Source organism: Macrosteles quadrilineatus, unplaced genomic scaffold (assembly GCF_028750875.1).
Source record: "Macrosteles quadrilineatus isolate MER2022 unplaced genomic scaffold, UCM_ALF_1.0 Scaffold_4__1_contigs__length_99947679, whole genome shotgun sequence".
NCBI classification, from domain to species: domain Eukaryota; kingdom Metazoa; phylum Arthropoda; class Insecta; order Hemiptera; family Cicadellidae; genus Macrosteles; species Macrosteles quadrilineatus.
The window spans coordinates 3,226,238-3,245,978 of NW_026542597.1; the positions used below are offsets into that span (position 1 = coordinate 3,226,238).

The following is a 19,741-nucleotide window of genomic DNA, read 5'->3' on the forward strand; positions in this document are numbered from 1 at the left end:
GATAATAAGCTATTATGTATGATTATAACCAAAGTAACAACATTAAACAACAAAGTGCCATCCTTGTGAACCAGACGCAACTTAACTTAAAATCGTCATCAATCATCATATTTTTCATGGGGATGATAAATCAACAATAAAGTATGCATAATCTACAAAAAAAATTACTTGCATCTCAAATTAAAGTTAAAACTGCTTAGATTTCTGTTTTCGTCCTTTACCAATGGTGTGATAGTTACCATATGATTATTATAAGCGAACATAAAGCTTCCAAAAAATATTACTAACCTCTGCATTTTTCTCTTTGCAGTTTGTGGTATGCACATGCTTCATCACGTTTGAGAAGAAAAGAAGTTTACCTCCGAACAGAGTCCGTCTGCTCAGCGAGAGATATGAGACTGAAGACGACACCTCGGACTTCGAACACGTCCAAACACTTAACAAGGGTAACATTCCGACCAATGCATTGTTGGGATGGGACCTCGCTAGGAGTAAATCCAATAGTTCATCGGGTGGGATCCCTTCAGTGCACAATGGATACGGAAGTTTTACTCATCCTTATTGACAGTTGTATCTTTCTATGAAAGCATTAACACTATGTCTGTAAGACCAAGTTTAAAAATAGGTTTATGATAACCTGTGTGGCATAAAAACTTGCTGCGTTTACAAAAGGGAAAAATGAACATGAAAATCCATCTAAGATTGTTTTATTGGTTAAAATATTTTTTAAATTTGCTTAACAAGAAAAATGGTAAACATCTAAACAGCTGATGTTTAAAGCCTGGTTAACCTTAAAATTGTCGCCAGCTGATCCTTTTAATGATGATAAAAGGTGTATGTTTAATATTCCTTGTACGCACTGTCACAGAGAATTAAGGTACAGAGGAAACACGCTTATGGGACCAATGTGCGCCTTTTAGCTCTATTTTACTGTGCTTGGAATATTCTTATGATGCACAAGGAAGAGCCTGAGCGGCGAGCACTGTGCGGAAATTCCTCTTTCATAGGGCATAGGAGGGTCTTCCTCCAACGTGAGAGTCATAGTACATGAGGACGAGGGGGGCAGTGTTGGACTTTGCCGTAGACACCACTTACAGTGTACCATTGAATGTTTCCTCTGTGCCTTACTTCTCTGTGGTACTGCACACGTAATACAGTGTTTTTAAAACATGGTTATGTAAACTTCTCATAATTCAAAGAAGGCATAATCCCGAAGTGTTTGAGAGAGTCTTCTGTTTATGAATTACAATGTGAAAGGTGCTAAATCTTGTAAATATTTTTTCTCAACTAACATATCTTTACTGATGTTATTTTGGATGTTAATGCTAAGATCTGTATAGTTTTCATTGTTTCATCTGAAGGGAAGATTCAGAAGGTGTTAAAAATATGTGATATTTGTATATAAATGACTTTCAGCTTACGTAGTTTTTTATCTGTTTATTACTTTATAGTTTATGTGAGAGTAATCATAATATTTATAGGCTTGTTTAGAGTTAACACAATTTTGCATTTATTTTTAATGTTTTGTAATTTCTCTATGGTCTGGTCAGGAAGTAAGTTTTGATTCAAAATGAAGAAACAATTATACATTTTACAGATGGTTTTAAACTGCAATATCACTAATATATGAGGACATAATTAATCTTATTGAATATTAAATTTATCGGATAATGAAGTAGACATTCCATCTTTACCAGCTTTTGACAGTCTTTTATTCTAGAGAACACATTGGAATAAGACTCAAGCTTGGTTTCGATTTAAGTTTATGATCTGATCTCAGGCTGTTATGAGTCTGTTATAACTTAATGTTTGTACTCAAATGAATGAGAAATTTCTAGCTAATAGAAACGTTAAATATTGTTTGAATAATTGTCGTTGAGTATAGCCATAGCTCAGGAATAATATGGAAATATAAAAAGTACAGTTTTTGGAATTTTCTCCAGGCGCTTTAATCGTTTAACAACGCATGAATGTACAAAATTATCGGTCTTTTAAGCTGTATGAAATGGTTAAGGAAGGAATTACAAAATATCATGTTTTGAGATTAAAAATGGGAAAAACAATATTTTTTTCAGGAAATGAAAATGCCTACAGAACTTGTTCTCCTAGTCTGCAACTGATTTGACTAATTTAATAAGTTAAATTGGGAACCCGAGTTATCATGCTAACAGACACACACACAAACACATATAAATTTGAAAAGATGGTGTTTTTCGCTTCTGGGGACCTCAAAAGGAAAAAAAATAAACCGGTCGATGGTCTAGGTCTTACCATGAGACCTATGGTAATAGCTTAAGCGGAAATTCGCTAACAGTATTTTACAGTAGCAAATTTTGTCAGGTGTTCGATTGAATAAACTTTTTTTTCTATTCTTCAACTGTCCAAATATTTATGATGGGATGTCTACCTCACAGTATCAACAATCAAAGCTTCTATTTTATGGTGAAACCATAACCACCTTCTAAACTGGAGGATACAATTGACACTTCAGTGCAATTACTGAGAGGTTGATTTTGAAAGCCGAAGCTGCATGTGACATATTGATTTGTATATGTTTGTCTATCACCAAAGAAACTCAGCCAGGAGATCTGTTTTGTACCTGTTTTCAACCATTGACAACAGACTTTTGCTGAGTTGCATTACCTACCACTTCCGTGGTTAATTCTTCACTTGGATGGAAGTTACAAAACATCGGCAGAACTTACTTTCTGATCAGTTTTAATATTCAGGTTAAGTTATTGTAAATACAAAATCGGTAGCACTAGCTTTTGTAATTTTGAATTTATTACTAGCATCTTTGATCAAAATAACCTAAGATTTTCAAGTACATTAGACGGATAGTTTGACTGCTGTAGGAATCCTAGATATTAGTTTCACTAGATTCCTGACCAAAGTGTCAGGCATGTTAAGCTAGTCATAGGATCAGAAACTCGTTTCATTCCAGTATTACTTTAAGGAGATTTGTTTTAAGAAGCCATGTTGGTAATGAATCATATGTTTTCTATATAAGAGTGTTTTGTAATAAAAAACTTGTTTTGAAATAAGAGTGTAATATTTATAACCACATTTCTATTTTTCACCCGCGCATGTAGAAAGCCCCCAGAGCTACACTTGTCAGTGCAAGGTCTTAATCAACTTAGCAGAGGAAACATGCTTATGGAACAACTGTACGCTTTTTGCGCTAGTATGTTGTGCCGGAATATTTGTGATGAGTAAGGAAGAGTCCAAGCAGCGAGCACTATGCGGGAACTCCTATTGCACAGGGCACAGGGTCTTCCTCTACCATGAAAAGTCTACATCAGTTCATGAGTGCGAGGGGGACGGTGTTGAACTTGTGCAGTGCTAGACACCATTTAAGTGCACCATTGAGTGTTTCCTCTGTTGCTCACTTCTCTGTGTCACACGCAGATGAGACTCGACAAACAAAAAGCGCCACTATCCGCAAAATGCTGTGACAAACTACACTCGTAACTGTATTCAATTGGTCGAACAGGATTTCAGGAATTCTTTGAAATGAATCAACACATTTCACTGAATAATTATGTTATTCTAAACAAAACTGTACAAATTAACAATTTCAATATAACTAATATACATGGATTCAACATTATGAAATACAACAGTACTTATGGACGGATATAGAATTAGACTATGATACAATAAAATATCTTACACTAGGATAAATGCACCTATTTATAAATGCAATTTGTTGTTTTTCTTTTAGAAAGAGGTATACTGAACCATACCTGTGGCAGTTTTTTTTCTATAAAAGTATCTCGTAAAGACGTATATTCTGTTTGTTTTTAAAATAAAGACAATTAACACTAGAGTTGTGTTACGAAGGAGGACTATATCTAACTGACTAATATTTACATTTTATTACCTATACTAAGATGCTATTGCAAGGCACTTTTTTGTGAAGGACTTATAAAATATATAATTTACAATAATTCAAGGCTAAACTTAGCAAAATGTTAACAAGATGGGTTTACCAGATTTTGAGACATGAACAAATGAAAATAATAACTATATAAAGTGATTATCTTGACCAAAATTTCTCAAAGTACTTTTTATTTGACTACGCACCAGCCTTTCAATTGGTAATTCAATGATATTTTATGTCAAGATTTGTTGACCTATAACAAGCTTTTTGAAGTCAAGATTAATATATTACATTGTGATCAATTTGCGATATAATAATTTGGCACCGAAGAAGCATTTTTACATGTACAAAATGTTAAAAACTATTTCAAACGTTATTTACAAAGTATGAATACTAAAATAGTTTACATCCAACCGCATGCTCTTGGTAGACATCACGTTGTCTAACTTACAACTACTTACAAGTCTAACAATATTACAAGTGTTTCCTTTCCTATGGTTGACGAGTTCTATCATGGCCAAAATGAAGGAACTACCCACAAGCCTAGCGGCATTCTTTGAGCATTCTATAAACATTAACGTACACATGGCATCCATTTCTAGCTGTACAATCTTATGTCATTACACCTAATGATTTTATAAACGTCATTGGAAAAGGATTCTGTGAAACAGGTGAAGAGAAGAAGAAGTTACAAGAGCGTCAAAAGAATAGCTGTGAACAATCACTCGTAATGTACCATGAGATTCAATACTTCATTATATTTTAGATCAAACATGATAATTTTGATGTTGCTTTTGACCTTTTTTCACTTAATTTGTAAAGTTAAAACTTTGAGTGTTTTAATCTCTGCATAATATTTTACAACCACACCTCAAAACTGTTTTGAAACATTCAATCAATAGTTTTCACAGTCAAGAAAAAATTATTCTTTTTAAAAACTTGAGAACAAATATGTTTCACAGAATAAAATCTACCTACTTAACAAACTAATTCAAAACGAGTATGATTCACATGTACAATAATTGCTGGTAGACCTAAGTCTACGCTTCACAATGGTAAAGAGCCAAAGAATCATTTACAATCTTCGATGACTAGCTCAGTTTACTTCACTTAGTATTCAAACTGAACGTTTGATAAGTCCGTCAGATCCTAATTTACATTTCATTTTTTACTTCAGTTATATCTTCCACAACTAGCGTGAGAGTCCTAAGTCGGTTATCACCTGCGCACGTTGAAGGTGGACTTGCGCTCAAACCTGCTGCCGACAGTGTGCTCGATCCAGCCGCGCACAGCAGCTACCGAGCTGTAGATGGAGGGATGGAAGCCGCGGCCGCAGTGACTATGGTAACTCAAGATTCCCTGTAGTTCCCAGACTCCTCCTTCGCTGACACACATCAGTGGCGCTCCTTCGTCCTTCTACACATCACAACACTAGTTAGACAACGACACGTAGATTTCATTATTACTAAATACACCAGAGTTCATACATTGAGGCAAAGATGAATAAGCCTTGTTAAATGTATGAGATTCTATCTTTATTACTGACTAAAATCTACCATTTTAACCCAAATATGAGTGGAGGAAGAGTTTGGAATGGTTTGAGACGATATGTGCAGTTTTGTTACTAACTGAGATCAGCTGTTCCTATGTTAGGACCATTCATTAAAAGTCCAATAGTCACGGATAGTTGTTTACAGTTTTGAACCATCAAGCTTCTAACTTTTTTCAGGATCGAACCGGCAAACCTCTCATTAATAAGCAACCCACAATCCATTTGGTTCACCAGCTATTATGTATCACATATACCTTTGATAGCTATGTGTCAAATCAATCAACGACATATTATGTTGATTAGAAAGTGGTTGATTTTTAGAATTTTAGGTACCAAAACCACGAGCTTATAGCTTAATTGCTACCATCATCCATGATCTCTTTAATTAAATATATTTTGTTAACAGAAACTGTTTCTAAAAAAATCTTCAGAGAGTGAGGGCTGAGTTTTGACTATGTAATGTTGAAACACCCTCTAAATGTAGTTCTGTGGATATCCTATTGATCAATATAGTTACAAATTTAGATGATGTAGAATAGAGCACAAGGACCAAGGTTTCCATGATTTTTTGTTATGATAACAGACTTTTCTGGACAAGAGACATAAAACTTTACATTGCACAAAAAAAAACCTTTATAAGAGGTTTCTTCAGAAGGAAGTAGTAGAATTGTATGTATGTACATATACACTTACGTAGCAAGGAGTTTTCTCTGCGTCTGTGAAACCTGCGCAGATCTCATGGTGAGACACAAACCCGGCGTAGTGTTTGGTGGAGTTGCACTCGGCTAGGTCTATCGTAGGCACCGGCAGATAGTGCAGATACTGACTAAAGTTGATCTCTGAAAACACAGAACACTTACTTGAAAAATGTGTAAAAATATGAATACGTTTTATTTTTATATTTGTATATCAGTTTTATTTATTTTTGAGCTGTACTATGATTTTTTTGTCAGATTTCAAATAAGGATTATTGGGTCTCACACAAAGATGAATTTATAATTTCAATTTAGGGTAGGCCTACCTACAAGTTTTAAGTTAAAAGTAGAAAAAAATGTTTAACCTTCTATCTTTAGCTCAATGAGCCGAATTTTGTCAAATTGTACACTGACACACTAAAACAGAGTTTATGTCCTGTACGATGAAACTAATTTCATTCAAATCCTTTACCATTGCAAAGAAGTTTTCATATTTTTTTTCCAAATCAAGCTATTTTTTGCTGTAGGAAACATTTTATAAACAGCTGCTATTAAGTGTTGTAGCAGTGCGCAAGGAAACAAAGTACTATATTTTTATTTTACAAAAGCAATACGTAATGTTACGATGAAGGGTAATACAATGTATATATTTGGAAAGGCCAATTGTTATTCCAAAGCTTATATTTTCTATAACTCATATTCATAAATTTTGCGCTCCTATCAAAAGTCAAGGTTACTAACCTCCCGGGGAAGTGTAGCCCCAGCCTGCAGTGACGCAGATCTGTCTAGGTTCTATCTCCTTCTCCGGCAAACAGATGGCTCCCACGTAGCGAGAGAGAGCGAATGGCTCCTGCAGCGCTACGAGCACCACGTCGTCCGAGTAGAGGAAGCGGTTGAACTTGACCTGGGGATACGGAACCATCTCTGACACAACACGAACTTGAGTCTCAGGCTTGTCAGTTTCGAACATGGAGCCTCCTCCAAACGCAACCCAGCCTTCAGACATCAGCGATTTGTCCCTGAAATGAGAATTTTCATTTAAAGGAGGCAGAAGTCGCAATCGTGAAAAAATCTTGAATATCTTCTAAGGTTGTATAGACATCATCATTATCACCGGCGGTCGCAGAAAATCATCTCTTTCATTTCTGAAAATCTTTGCAGATGCGTTCTGTGATTGAGAAAGTAAAAGCTCAGCTCAACTAAACCTATATTTGACAAGTTACCTTGAATTTTGGTAAGGATCCAACTACCTGCTTAAATTTTTGTCTATCCGAATGTGTGGTACATTCCCAATTGATTCTGATAATTAAGGTTCATTAAGGTGTAGTATTGTTCTACTCTACTAGAAAACAAAGACAAAAAAGAATGTATAAAAGATACAGTTAAATTTTGATACAAGTTAAAAAAAGGACCAGTAAAATATAAGCACTACCTATTAACAAGTTTAATTCAATAATTATCGATCTATTTTATTTTTGTTTATCTTAGTGGTATAACATACCTGGAATGCAGACAGTTGTAAGATGACAGAAGCCAGCGAGGACTGATGATGGAGGCTGTACAGGATGCCTTTGTCTTGTTCTGGTAGAGGATGGCCACTGACGGCCATTGACCGTTGGCAGCACTGTTACCACCAACCAGTCTGGCCGCAACTCCTTCCGATGGCCCAGGGTTGCCACACGCTGAAGAAATATTAGAATTACAAACTACAAGTAGGTTTAGTTAACTCTTTAGCTAGACTTGCAGAACACAAATTTTAACTTTAGGACGAGATGAGAAACTATTTTAGCCCTAGCACAAGTGGAAAACCACACAGAAAATGTCATAGTAACCCAAAAAAGAAAAAAAATGTTGAACGAAATGTTGAATCATTTTTTTTCTTGTTGTTTACGCCAGTAGCATTTTCAGAGGATGCTTGTAGAGGGAGAGTATTTAAACGCTTTTATGGCAAGCAGTCAAAAAACCAGGTTTTGTGGATATTCCGGGAATCGAACCTGACCCTCCCACACTGAAGTCTGAGATAATAACCACTGGGCTAGCAACACACCAAATGTTGTTAAACTAATGTGTGAAATTGTTGTTCTCTATCTAGATTTTTCCTGTATTACCAACTAGACAGTTCAGCATATGGTTGTTCTTTTGAGATTATCCAGCTTTGGCTAGGTTTGTGTACTAATCTTGTGATGTAATACAGTAAGTACTTCCACATTTGAGGACTAGATCACATTCAACATCCAAAACGTCGTCAAAACTTTTTTTTCACAAAAGGGAGAATGTTCATACCTATCTCCATAGCGTATGATCAACATAGTATTTAAAATTTCAAAAGACTCACTGAACTCCTGGCAGGTGAGTTCCACAAAGGCCTCGCAGGGTTGGTCGCTCAGCGTGACGGCTGCAGTAAGACGATGTCCAGAGTCCCATCGGGCGTCAGGTTTGAGCGTGAAGTGGCGAGTTGAGTTATCTGCAGCTCTCATCTCCGTGAACTGTGCCTTGGCAAAGCCGAGACCTTGACAAGCTGCATGGCTCCACTCGGGGGTCCAGCCAGTGGCGCAGACAGGCAGCCACTCGTCCTTGGTCCTGGCGAAACAAATGTCCTTGATCATTGGGCTTTCAACGCTCCTTTTAGTGACTTACAAAAACGAGCTTCCTTATTCATTATTATTTTATCTTGGATTATTATCTTCCTTCTCTGAAAGATTGGAAGACTATTCACAATTATCTATGTACCGGCCTATTTCACTCGATTGTAAACAAGACGGTTGCGTTGGTAAGCTACAGTGTAATAAATTGTTTAAACGTATTGCCTGTATTCTCCTGAACTTCCTAATGATAAAACTGTATGTATTATGTTCAAACAGAGAGTTGAAAAATTAAATTTAATGCACATAAATCATTGCATTATACGTTAATGCACCCGCACTCAAATAGTGGTTGTATCCACATGCTTTTAGGTCAGATTATTTGTCTTTCCTAGCAAAGCACTTAATTCAGAATACAGCTTGAAGATGAACTGGTTGGAACACTTAATTTTGTTTGATTTACAAAAGGATGATTGACACTTTTAACTTAAACCAGTGACAAGGTTTAAAAGTTCCAATCAGGCTCCAGAGTTACTTTTAAGAACATTTGTAATAGCCAAGCAAATTAAAAAGCTTTATATGAAATTTTTTATACGAAACAGTCATTCACTGAACCCACCACTGCTTTATCTTCTACATCATCTTTCACATTACCTGATCTGCAAGTCCATGGCGTCCACTTGTACACAGTCCCACTCATCACTGTTGTCTGGACACTGCTCAACTCCGTCACAGACTTGTGCTGCGTCAACACAACCTCCCGTGCTGCAGCGGAACTGGTCTACCGAGCAGTCTAAACAAACAACAATGGTTACAGCTGGTGCAATAGTTGTGGTGTTTGGTACAGTACATTTAAACACCCAGTTATATTGTAACATGTGTATAGTGATCGCGGCAAACTCCTGAAAATCTCCAGCAGTTCTCCATAAATCCTATAAACATCATTGTTTTCCACGATTACAGTAAAATCTTGAACATATTCTACGGTCTTGTCATCATATTGTCCTCCGCAATTAGGGTAAGAGAGTGAATTATTTGTCAAATCTTTTTCAGAATGTGTTCTGCAATCACGATAGTAAAAGGTTGGCTCCACTCTGCCTATAAAATAACACAAATTTCAGAAAAAGCCCAACCATACCAACCTTTGACTATCCAATTATGGTACCGTCTCAAATGATTCAGATAGTTGGAAGTCTGCTGTACTCGAAAGGTACAAGCCAATTCAGTCACCTGCATTTGGATGTACTTTCTGATTGGTTTAGCATTCTGTGTCATTACCTCCTCTCTATTACTCCTCTTTAGCCACGTAAACAAAGACCTATGGTTGGTTTTTTGCCAGTTTGTGTTGATTTTTATAGTCTTTGTGATTCATAAATAAATACTGGTTTCAATTAATGATAAACTTGAAGTAAAACTTTTAACTCTTTACCAATCGGTTTTTATAAATTTTCCGTATTATTTGACCTTACTGCTTATTGAAATTTGCCACGACTGGCTTAGTTCAGATAATCGCGACTACTGTGAATTGCCAATCAAATGCATAATTACCACAGAGTTTCTCGTCTTCTCCATTTGCACACTCCGGCTCTCCATTACATCTCCAAGTCTGTGGGATACACCAACCCTCGGGACACAGGTACTCGTTGTTACCACAAGATGCTGCAACATTACAATCACTCAACATCAGAATGACAAGATGATTTTGTCAAAAATCTACAGTCTACAAGGAAAATACTGTTGTTCCTTCAGGGAGATTGTAAGTTTTGAATTGATTTAAAATTTTTAAAATAATCAAAATAGCCTATATAATTTATTTTAAACAACATTAAAATGGATTTTCTTCAAATTGCCCTACATCCTTAATGAAAGTTCAAACTTCCATACATCAAAATCGGAAATTGCCGACAAGAGGTCACTTTTTGTTTTTCACCTCACAACAAAATTTTTGAATCCATGTTTTTTTGCGTTTTCAGTTGGAGACTGTCACCAGAAAATCACCCTTACTTTGAAGGAGAATCCTGGTAGCTATGATGAGACTCAGGATACTTCTTCAGAGTAGGGTGAATCGTCCTGCAGCAATCACAAGCTTACAACACAATTGAGGCTGAAAGCTACTATAATCTTAAAACACCGGCCGTGAAAGACTATTCAAGAATAAAGTTCCCAAATTTTGTATGGATCGGTATAAATATGGTGACTGGTGAGTTTTTATGGTGACTGAATACTTACTCTGGCAGTTGAACTCGTCAGTATGGTTGTCACAGTCGGGCTTGCCGTCACATTGCCATAAAACAGGAACACAGCGACCAGACGGACATTGCAACTCATCAAACAGGCACTTCCATTCATCTGCAACACCACAGATTGAGAAACATGGGCAAGCGGTTGTTACTTATTGGTAAATGTAAGTACCCCCACCACAGCAAACCTGACTAAGGGAATTTCCATTTCCTGATTGGGTTGTTACTAAAACATTACCTTAAAAATTTCGTATTCCCTATATAAATCACATTACATATAACGAGAACCTACCTAGGTTTGCTGATACAAGAAGGGAAAGTGTGTTTTTTTGTAAAACGTTAATAGATTAAGTTGAAATAAAAATATTTGCCAAGTTTGATCAAAATATATTCAGAACCAAGCAAACTACAACAGTTTACTTTTTCTCCATAAGAATGACATAGAAGTGTACAGTTTTAAAACATTTGTATTTCAATAGCTAAATTCCTTTATGAAAAATTCGCTTACAGTCGGGACCCTTGAAAGTTTGCAGTAGAGGGAAGAGCCTATTTACCACGTGACTTCGAAGTAGCCAATGAGGACAGTGCGGTGTTGCCAAATCTAATAATACCAGCTGATTTGAAAATATTGTTTAGTATTTTAATTAGTGTCGTCAACGGGCGATATGGCAACGTCGCTCTAGCCTTGTCTTGTGATTGGCTGCCGCCAACTGCAAACTTTCGTGGTCCTGACTTTAAGTATAAAATGATCACACTTACCACAATTCTGCTCATCGCTCCCATCGTTACAGTCAACAATGCTGTTGCATACTAAATGTCTCTTTAGGCACTGTCCACTGGCACACTGAAATAATGAAGAGAATTTGAAGAATATACAGTAATTGAAGGTCTACTTGAGCACACTTCTAAACTATTGTAAGCATATAATAATAAGCAAATAATTACTAAGGTAATTTACTTATAATTACACACTACAAAAATTATACAGGGTGGCTGAAAAGTAACTTGCACCCCCCCTTAACTTTTCAACCATTTGAGATATTTGAAATCGGTTTGCGGCAACATTCTTAGATACGAGGGGCTACAATAATTATGGTCAATTTTGAAAATTTTTCCCTTAGGGGTAGCGGGGGTAGGGGGTAGCTCAAAATTTTCAAATGACAAGTATAGTCGAGTTTGGTATCATTTTACAGGTCTTGACGAAACATAAACATTAACATAAAGAAAACCAAAATCGGCCCACTAATAACAAAATGGCGCCCAAAAACATTTCAAATCCAAATAACCATGAGGGTGGCAAGAAAATTAACTTGCACCCTCTTTAACTTTTTAACCATTTGATAGATGTGAAATCGGTTTGCGGCAACTTGTTTGGATATGAAGGGCTACAATAATTATGGTCAATTTTGAAAACTTTGCCCTTAGGGGTAGCGGGAATAGGGGGTAGCTCAAAATTTTCAAATAGCAAGTATAGTCGAGTTTGGTATCATTTTGTAGGTCTTGACGAAACATAACAATTAACATAAATAAAATAGAAATCGGAGCATTAATAACAAAATGGCAGCTAAAAATGATTGAGATAATGGTTATTTAAAGTAATTTTGAACTGCCATTTTGTTATTAATGGTCCGATTTCTATTTTCTTTATGTCAACTGTTATGTTTCGTCAAGACCTACAAAATGATACCAAACTCAACTATACATGATATTTGAAAATTTTGAGCTACCCCCTACCCCCGCTACCCCTAAGGGAAAAATTTTCAAAACTGACCATAATTATTGTAGCCCTTTATATCCAAAAAAATTGCCGCAAACCGATTTCAAATATCTCAAATAGTCAAAAGGTTAAAGAGGGTGCAAGTTAATTTTTTTGCCACCCTCATGGTTATTTGGATTTGAAACGTTTTTGGGCGCCATTTTGTTATTAGTGGACCGATTTTGGTTTTCTTTATGCCAATGTTTATGTTTCGTCAAGACCTGTAAAATGATACCAAACTCGACTATACTTGTAATTTGAAGATTTACTAATTTGAAGAGCTACTACCTACCCCCGCTACCCCTAAGGGCTAAATTTTCAAAATTGACCATATTTATTGTAGCCCCTCATATCTAAGAAGGTTGCCGCAAACAGATTTCAAATATCTCAAATGGTTGAAAAGCTAAGGGGGGGTGCAAGTTACTTATCAGCCACCCTGTATGTTTTCAGATGTTTCCAGGGCCTAATGACCAGTGTGACTTGAAAAAAATTGTTTGCCGTTTTAATATCTTATATATTTTTAAAATTTGTAAATGTTTATAGTGTAAGTGTAGATATATTGAATAGTAAAAATGGCCTAATACAAGTTAGCGGTGAGAAGAAAGTGGCAACGCCAAGATCCCGGCCTACCTAAACAGCTGTTGCACTAATTCATAATGGCTATGATAGTAAGATGCAGTCAAAAGGTAACTGAACTACACCACCAACGCGTAAAATTCTAATCAAGAAGTTATTTGGAAATGAATGGGTGAGCAAAACTTACCTGGAAGTTTCCAGGACATCCATCTTGGACACAACCAGCTTCATCTGATCCATCAGAACAATCATTAACTGAATCACACTTAGCGGAGAGTGCAACACAGTAAGCGCCTTCCCTGGTGGTTCCGTTGGTGCATTGGAACTGGCCTGTAGCATCAAACAAACACATCTCACTGAGGTAACTAAAGTATAACATTGTACCTTGAATATTTATCAAAAAGTAAACTATAGTTCGGCCGCTTAGAAAGCGACCTCCTCCAGCATTGGTTTATCATTAGCGCACAGGTCATTTTCTAAGCGGCCGAACTATAGATAGTTTATAAACTTGTGACTGAATTTAGGTGTTGTCCATACATAGTTGAAATAAATGTCTTATCTTATCATAACTAAACTAAACTATGAGTAAAATCTATACTTATTTAATACGCAAGCAGGTTTTTTGTGACAATTACTCCTCCGAAACTACCTACTGAACCGATTGACATGTTTTTGGTGTCATTGGAAAGAGCGTAACGAGAAGTTGTGCAGGAAACTCTCTTTTTAGGAAAATAATTAGAGAATGAGGCCCTGGGGCCCTTTAAAGTTTTGTATTTCTCCATAAGATTAACATAACAAACACAAATTGTTATGAAACTCCAGCTGTTGTCAGAAATTAAAAGTGAGAAGAAGAACATAATGTTAATTGTATAAACAGTCAACAAGTTTGCTACAAACATTTACTGACATGGTTTAAATGAAATATTTACTATTTGAATTTGGGTTGGCGTAAATATTGTAATGGAAAAAAGTGAGAGTGCCTGAATAATTTTGTATAAAAAGAAAACTGAATTAACACTGCTGCATTTCTTAGTAATCATTGAAAGAGCAGATTTGCAAACTATATAAACATAGGAAAGTCATAGAACACCACCAAGGAGAAGAGATATGAATAATGTGTTTTTTTAGAGTTTGTATTCGTTATTATGGACAACTCAATGTTTATTATATCGATCTGTTAGTACATCTTGAGTATTTCCATAATCTTTGAGTCGAATCTTTTAAAGTCACAAAAAATTATGACTGTTATTCAAAAAAAAAACACCTTTTACCAATTGCTCGAAATCGAGCAACAGGGATACTAGTTAAGTTTTAATACGTTAATGTAATAGAAGTTTGTATTTTTGGACAAGCAGCTGTTGTCTGACCTCTTTTAAGATTAGTCATTGTTTACAGAAAGGGACCTGTAGTGTCAGCTGAGTATGGTATTTTTACCGGTCAGCTTTCTTAATATTCTTTAAACAAAATTACCCTCTCCCGTGCATAATAGACTTGTCCACTATTTTGTCAGTTGTTGTGTAGAGTATTGTAATCATTTACAAATTAATTTATTACAAAAGATGCATTATGATAGATAATATTATAAATTCCACATGAAATGATTGTTAAGTCAAAAGAAACTAACAGTAGTGAAACCAACTAATAAATCCAAAAACTGGTATTCTAGATTTTGAAAGCGGTGAAATTATCAAAATTTTAGTAAGGTTAATGATGTGTTATGTTATTCAAAATGTCTTAATTAGCAAAACGCTTATTGTAAAAACTTGTTACTAATGTTGCTAATAGTATGACAAAAAGTATAATTCGCAAATTCAACTGGGAAAGTGTTTATCGTACGAGCGTGATATGCGATTGAATTCCCTTGTAGCGTAATACACTATAACTTAATAGGATATTTTCTTACCTGAGGCACACTTTGAGAATCCAAATGGTGAATTTTTGTCCACGGTGCTCATGCCCATGAAAGAATCATTCAAAGACTGATTGTTTACTGATTCAAAATGAAGCTCTGTTGATTTTTCCTTATCTGATGGAATATTCTCTTTTACTGAATCGCCTGGTTTGTTTTCTTCTACCTTTTCGTTATTTGCATCTTTGGTTTCCTCAGCAATAGTGGGTGATTCTGCAAGGATTCTTTCAGAAATTGACGGTTCTGTGTTGACATCCTTTACTGATTCTGGTGACGTTTCGTCAGCTCCGTTGTAAACTGGCTCATGAACGTCTCCTGGGCCAATATCAGATGACGGTTTGCCATCTGACTTTTTGTTGAATTTCTTCTTATTTTTCTTGTCATCTAGTTCATACACTCCATTACCGTAGTCTTGATTGTCAACAGGGTGATGTGGAGAGATTGTAAGTGAAATAGTTTCAGTAGAGCTTGATTCAGTGGCTGGATTAGAAGATGACTCTACACCATGATCTTGGGATAGTTGGTTGAACTTGTCTGCCTTCCTTTCTTTATCCAATTTATTTTTCTTTTCATAAAGTGACTTAATTACTTCAGAGTCGTCATGCTTAACTGTTTTCTTTTCTTTCTTCTTGAATTCGTTTTTCTCATAGGAATCTTTTTCATTGAACGCATATTTCTCTGAAGACTCGTCATCTTCATTTATGTTCTGTAAAATCAAGCCCTGGTCATAAGAGGTGCCATTAAAAATATTATCATTCACATCATTTATGTCTTTGTTTGTGTCATTCTCAAGGTCTTCAGCATTCAATCTCTTACTACTTGAATATTCATCTAAGAATTCAGATTTTTGGAAGTCATAATTGTCATGTGGCATAGAAGTTGTGCTTGAAAACTGAATATGACTTTTGTTACCATCTTTCACAAAATTGTCTACAACTAAGCTAGAACTTGTTGATGTATCCTGCAAGTCAGTATTCATGGCTGGACTAGAATTTGAAACGTCTTTAGTAAAAATAGGAACTTGAGTTGCACCTGCCTCATTTGAAAAGTCAGAAAAAGAACTCTCTCTTTCTACTGTTCTTGGATCACTTGCAGTTTTTACTTCATGGTCGAAACTATTTTCTGTAGAGCCAAATGTTTGATTGGTGTCATACAAACCTATTCTGGGGTCGTTATTTGGCTGTAAATGGATTTCAAGGTTATTTTCAGTGCCTTTGCTATCAACACTAATTCGGGGGTCTTCTGAAGTTTTATTAACATGTAAATGCTCAAGTGTTTTAGTTTCATCCATCAATCCAATCCGAGGATCTTCATGAGGACTAATGTTTAAAGTTGTTCCTTCAGTAACAGATTTTTCTTGAACAATATTGGAGTGTTCATTCAACTGTTTATCCAGGTCATTGCCATTAGTTTGGCTCTCATTTAGAAAAGAAGCAATTTCTCTCTCTTTAACTTTGTCATTACTGGGTTCAGTTGGTGTGAATAAAGGATTGTGAGTGTTCTCAGAAATGCTACTATTTAGGTCAGAGTGAACAGTTGTAGTGTCAGTCAAATTCGTTGTATCCACACCATTTAGTGTAAGAGATTGTTGTTCATTGGTAACATTTTCATTAGACGTTTCTTTCACGACAGATTCCTGACTGTTAGCTGTTGTCCTTTCATCGTGAAATAAGGGATGTATTGTTGCCTCAGCATCATTCAAGAAAAAATCCAAACTCTTTTCTTGGTTTTCAACTTTACTAACAGGTTTTTCAGATGTTGGATTAGTTGCCTCTTTATTTAACATAGGGAATAGAGGAACAATGGTGCTCGCAACATCATTGAGTACGCTATTGATAGGTGCTTCAGTGGTAGTTTTATGTTCGGTATTTGTTGTAGAGTTCATGTTTTGCTCTTGCTTCTCTGGAACAGGGAAGAGAGGGTTAATAGTGGTCAAGACTTCATTATCTAATGAACTACTTGCAGGCGATTCTGACGAAACTTTGATTTCAGGCTGTATTGTGGTTGTTGACATTTTCGCCTCAACAGGAAACAGAGGGTTTATCGTAGTGTCAATATTTGACAAAATTGATGAATCTGAAGTGGAAGATTCATCTTTCTTTTCATGCACTGTGTTATTCAATGTTGAATTGTTTCCTGATGTAAAAAGAGGATCTATTGTAGTTTCAGAATCAGTAACAGACATTTTGATTTGTTCTTTCACATCCGGAAACAATGGATGCACAGTAGTCTCATCATTTGACAGCCAATTGTGAGCAGTTGTTTCACTAATATGTAAATTATGTTCGTTTACACCTAAATTTGTTTTTTCGTTATTGAGAGCATTTTCTGAATCATTAGGTAGTTCAGTACTATCTTGTTCTTCAGGACCAGAATCATGCTTCACAGTACTTACTTCAGCACTGTGCTCCATAACTGAATCATGGATGAGGTGCATCACACCAAAGGACTTATCTTTACCATTTATCAGATCAGACATTGATAAATTAACCACTGGTGTTCCTCCATTGATTCCCTCACTAAACTCCATAGGGTCTATTTCCTCGGGTGGTAAGGTTGTAGTATCAACAGCATTAACATTTTTAACATGGATATCATGTGTTATTTTATCATCGACATGAGATTCGGGATTTTCATTTGTCAGAGGCATCTCATTTTCATGTGTGACCCCAGAATTATTGTCAGTGCTATGACTCTCGGTTTTATCTGAGCCAATTTCATGATGATTTTGTTCATACTGATTATGAAGTGTATCTTCATGGTTACTATGTTTTTCATTTGGATTATCATAAGTTAATGATGGGTTCTCATCGATCTCATTAACATTGTGAGGCATTTCTGTTTGATTATTTTCAGCACCACTTGGCACAAATGCAAATATATCACTTCCATGAGATCTTCCTTCATATTCTAAATGTTTGTTTTCTTCTGTTGATTTATCATCAACCGATGGTTTCTCATGATGTGGGTTATCAGAGGCAGAGTCATGATATGATGTTAAAACCTCCTTTATTCTTTCTGAACCTGTTTCTAAGTGATGTTCAGAATCATCAGTCATAGGTCCCTTGACTCCAGGTAAATCAGTTACTGCAACCATAGATTCTTTGGGTAAGTCTTTTGACTTATCCATTTCATGTTCATGCATTATTTCAATGTCCTTTTGTGAATCTGTTTTTAAATTTTTTTGAGATCCAGCTGATGATTCGGGTTCAGCTGATGGCTCTGGCTCTGCAGAGGGTTCAGGTTCTGCAGATGGCTCAGGTTTTGCTGAAGGTTCAGGTTCTACTGAAGGTTCAGGTTCTGCTGATGGCTCAGGCTCTGCAGAAGGTTCAGGTTCAGCTGATGGTTCTTTTTCTGAAGTATGTTCTACAATGTTTCCAACATGATTAACTGACGATTCTTGGTTTGGTTGTGGTTCAGGTTCTGCAGAAGGTTCAGGTGATGGTTCAGGTTCAGCTGATGGCTCAGGCTTTGCAGAAGGTTCATGATCTGCAGATGGCTCAGGTTTTGCAGAAGGTTCAGGTTCTGATGATGGCTCAGGCTCTGCAGAAGGTTCAGGTTCAGCTGGTGGTTCTTTTTCTGAAGTAACTTCTACAATGTTTCCAACATGATTAACTGTTGATTCTTGGTTTTGTTGCGGTTCAGGTTCTGCAGAAGGTTCAGGTGATGGCTCAGGATTAACAGATGGTTCAGGTTCAGATGCTGGTTCTGGTTTTGAACTTGGCTCAGACTGTTGGTCTTTCATGTGTTCCAATGCAGTATTTGAGTTTTTAGATGCTGCTTCATGTTCTAATTTTGGTTCAGGTTCAGCAGATGGTTCGGGAGCAGGAGTTGATTCAGACTGTTTTTCAGACATATGATGTATATTCATATTTTCAGACGGTTCTTCATGTTCTGATTCAGATGACGGTTTTGGCTCCGATGAAGGTTCAGGCTCAGAAGAAGGTTCAGGCTCAGAAGAAGGTTCCGGTTCAGAAGAAGGTTCAGGTTCAGAAGAAGGTTCAGGCTCAGAAGAAGGTTCCGGTTGAGAAGAAGGTTCAGGCTCAGAAGATGGTTCCGGTTCAGAAGAAGGTTCCGGCTCAGAAGAAGGTTCCGGTTCAGATGAAGGTTCTGGTTTAGAAGAAGGTTCCGGTTCTGCTGAAGGTTCTGGTTCTGCTGATGGTTGATGTGCCATCTCTGTGAACAATACAATTGGTATTTAGTTTTTTGAAGAGAATAAATACACTTACTAATATGCTTTACCCAAGTAGTTATTGCTTAAAAGAACACCAAGAGTTATTAGAAAAAATTGTGTAATTTTTACAGTGCTCTAGTGTATATAAGTACAGTATATATGTGACTCATCAATAAACAAATAGCCTTCATGTGACGAGGTTTCGTCATACTTACAAATCTAAATTAATTGAAGTAGCCAACGCATCAAAGTAAATCAGAGGTGTTTATTTTAGCTGGCAAGCAAATTTGAAATTGCATAAATTTATACTTTATAAAATGACAATTGTGAATAACCTTATCACCAGGATCTTAAAATTTAACAATGTCAAAAAT

General features: G+C 36.2%; 2 protein-coding genes across 4 annotated transcripts in view; one reads left to right on the top strand and one right to left on the bottom strand.

The window, feature by feature from the left end:
• The window catches only part of LOC128993341 (MFS-type transporter SLC18B1-like), a 30,341-nt gene extending 27,297 nt beyond the window's left edge, over positions 1-3,044 (top strand). For all 3 annotated transcript variants that reach the window (XM_054417179.1, XM_054417180.1, XM_054417181.1), the window contains exon 12: positions 311-3,044. In XM_054417179.1, the coding sequence (XP_054273154.1) occupies positions 311-565 (255 nt within the window). In that variant the 3' untranslated portion in view covers positions 566-3,044. The remainder of the gene's footprint in view (positions 1-310) is intronic.
• Positions 3,045-3,526: 482 nt separating this feature from the next.
• Positions 3,527-19,741, bottom strand: part of LOC128991715 (uncharacterized) — a 30,244-nt gene continuing 14,029 nt past the window's right edge. The window contains exons 9-19 of the mRNA XM_054414836.1: positions 15,188-19,369; positions 13,472-13,614; positions 11,712-11,796; positions 10,942-11,061; positions 10,261-10,371; positions 9,367-9,505; positions 8,466-8,710; positions 7,632-7,812; positions 6,872-7,149; positions 6,129-6,274; positions 3,527-5,299 (exon numbers count right to left, since the gene is read on the bottom strand). Of these exons, the coding sequence (XP_054270811.1) occupies positions 5,102-5,299; positions 6,129-6,274; positions 6,872-7,149; positions 7,632-7,812; positions 8,466-8,710; positions 9,367-9,505; positions 10,261-10,371; positions 10,942-11,061; positions 11,712-11,796; positions 13,472-13,614; positions 15,188-19,369 (5,828 nt within the window). The 3' untranslated portion in view covers positions 3,527-5,101. The remainder of the gene's footprint in view (positions 5,300-6,128; positions 6,275-6,871; positions 7,150-7,631; positions 7,813-8,465; positions 8,711-9,366; positions 9,506-10,260; positions 10,372-10,941; positions 11,062-11,711; positions 11,797-13,471; positions 13,615-15,187; positions 19,370-19,741) is intronic.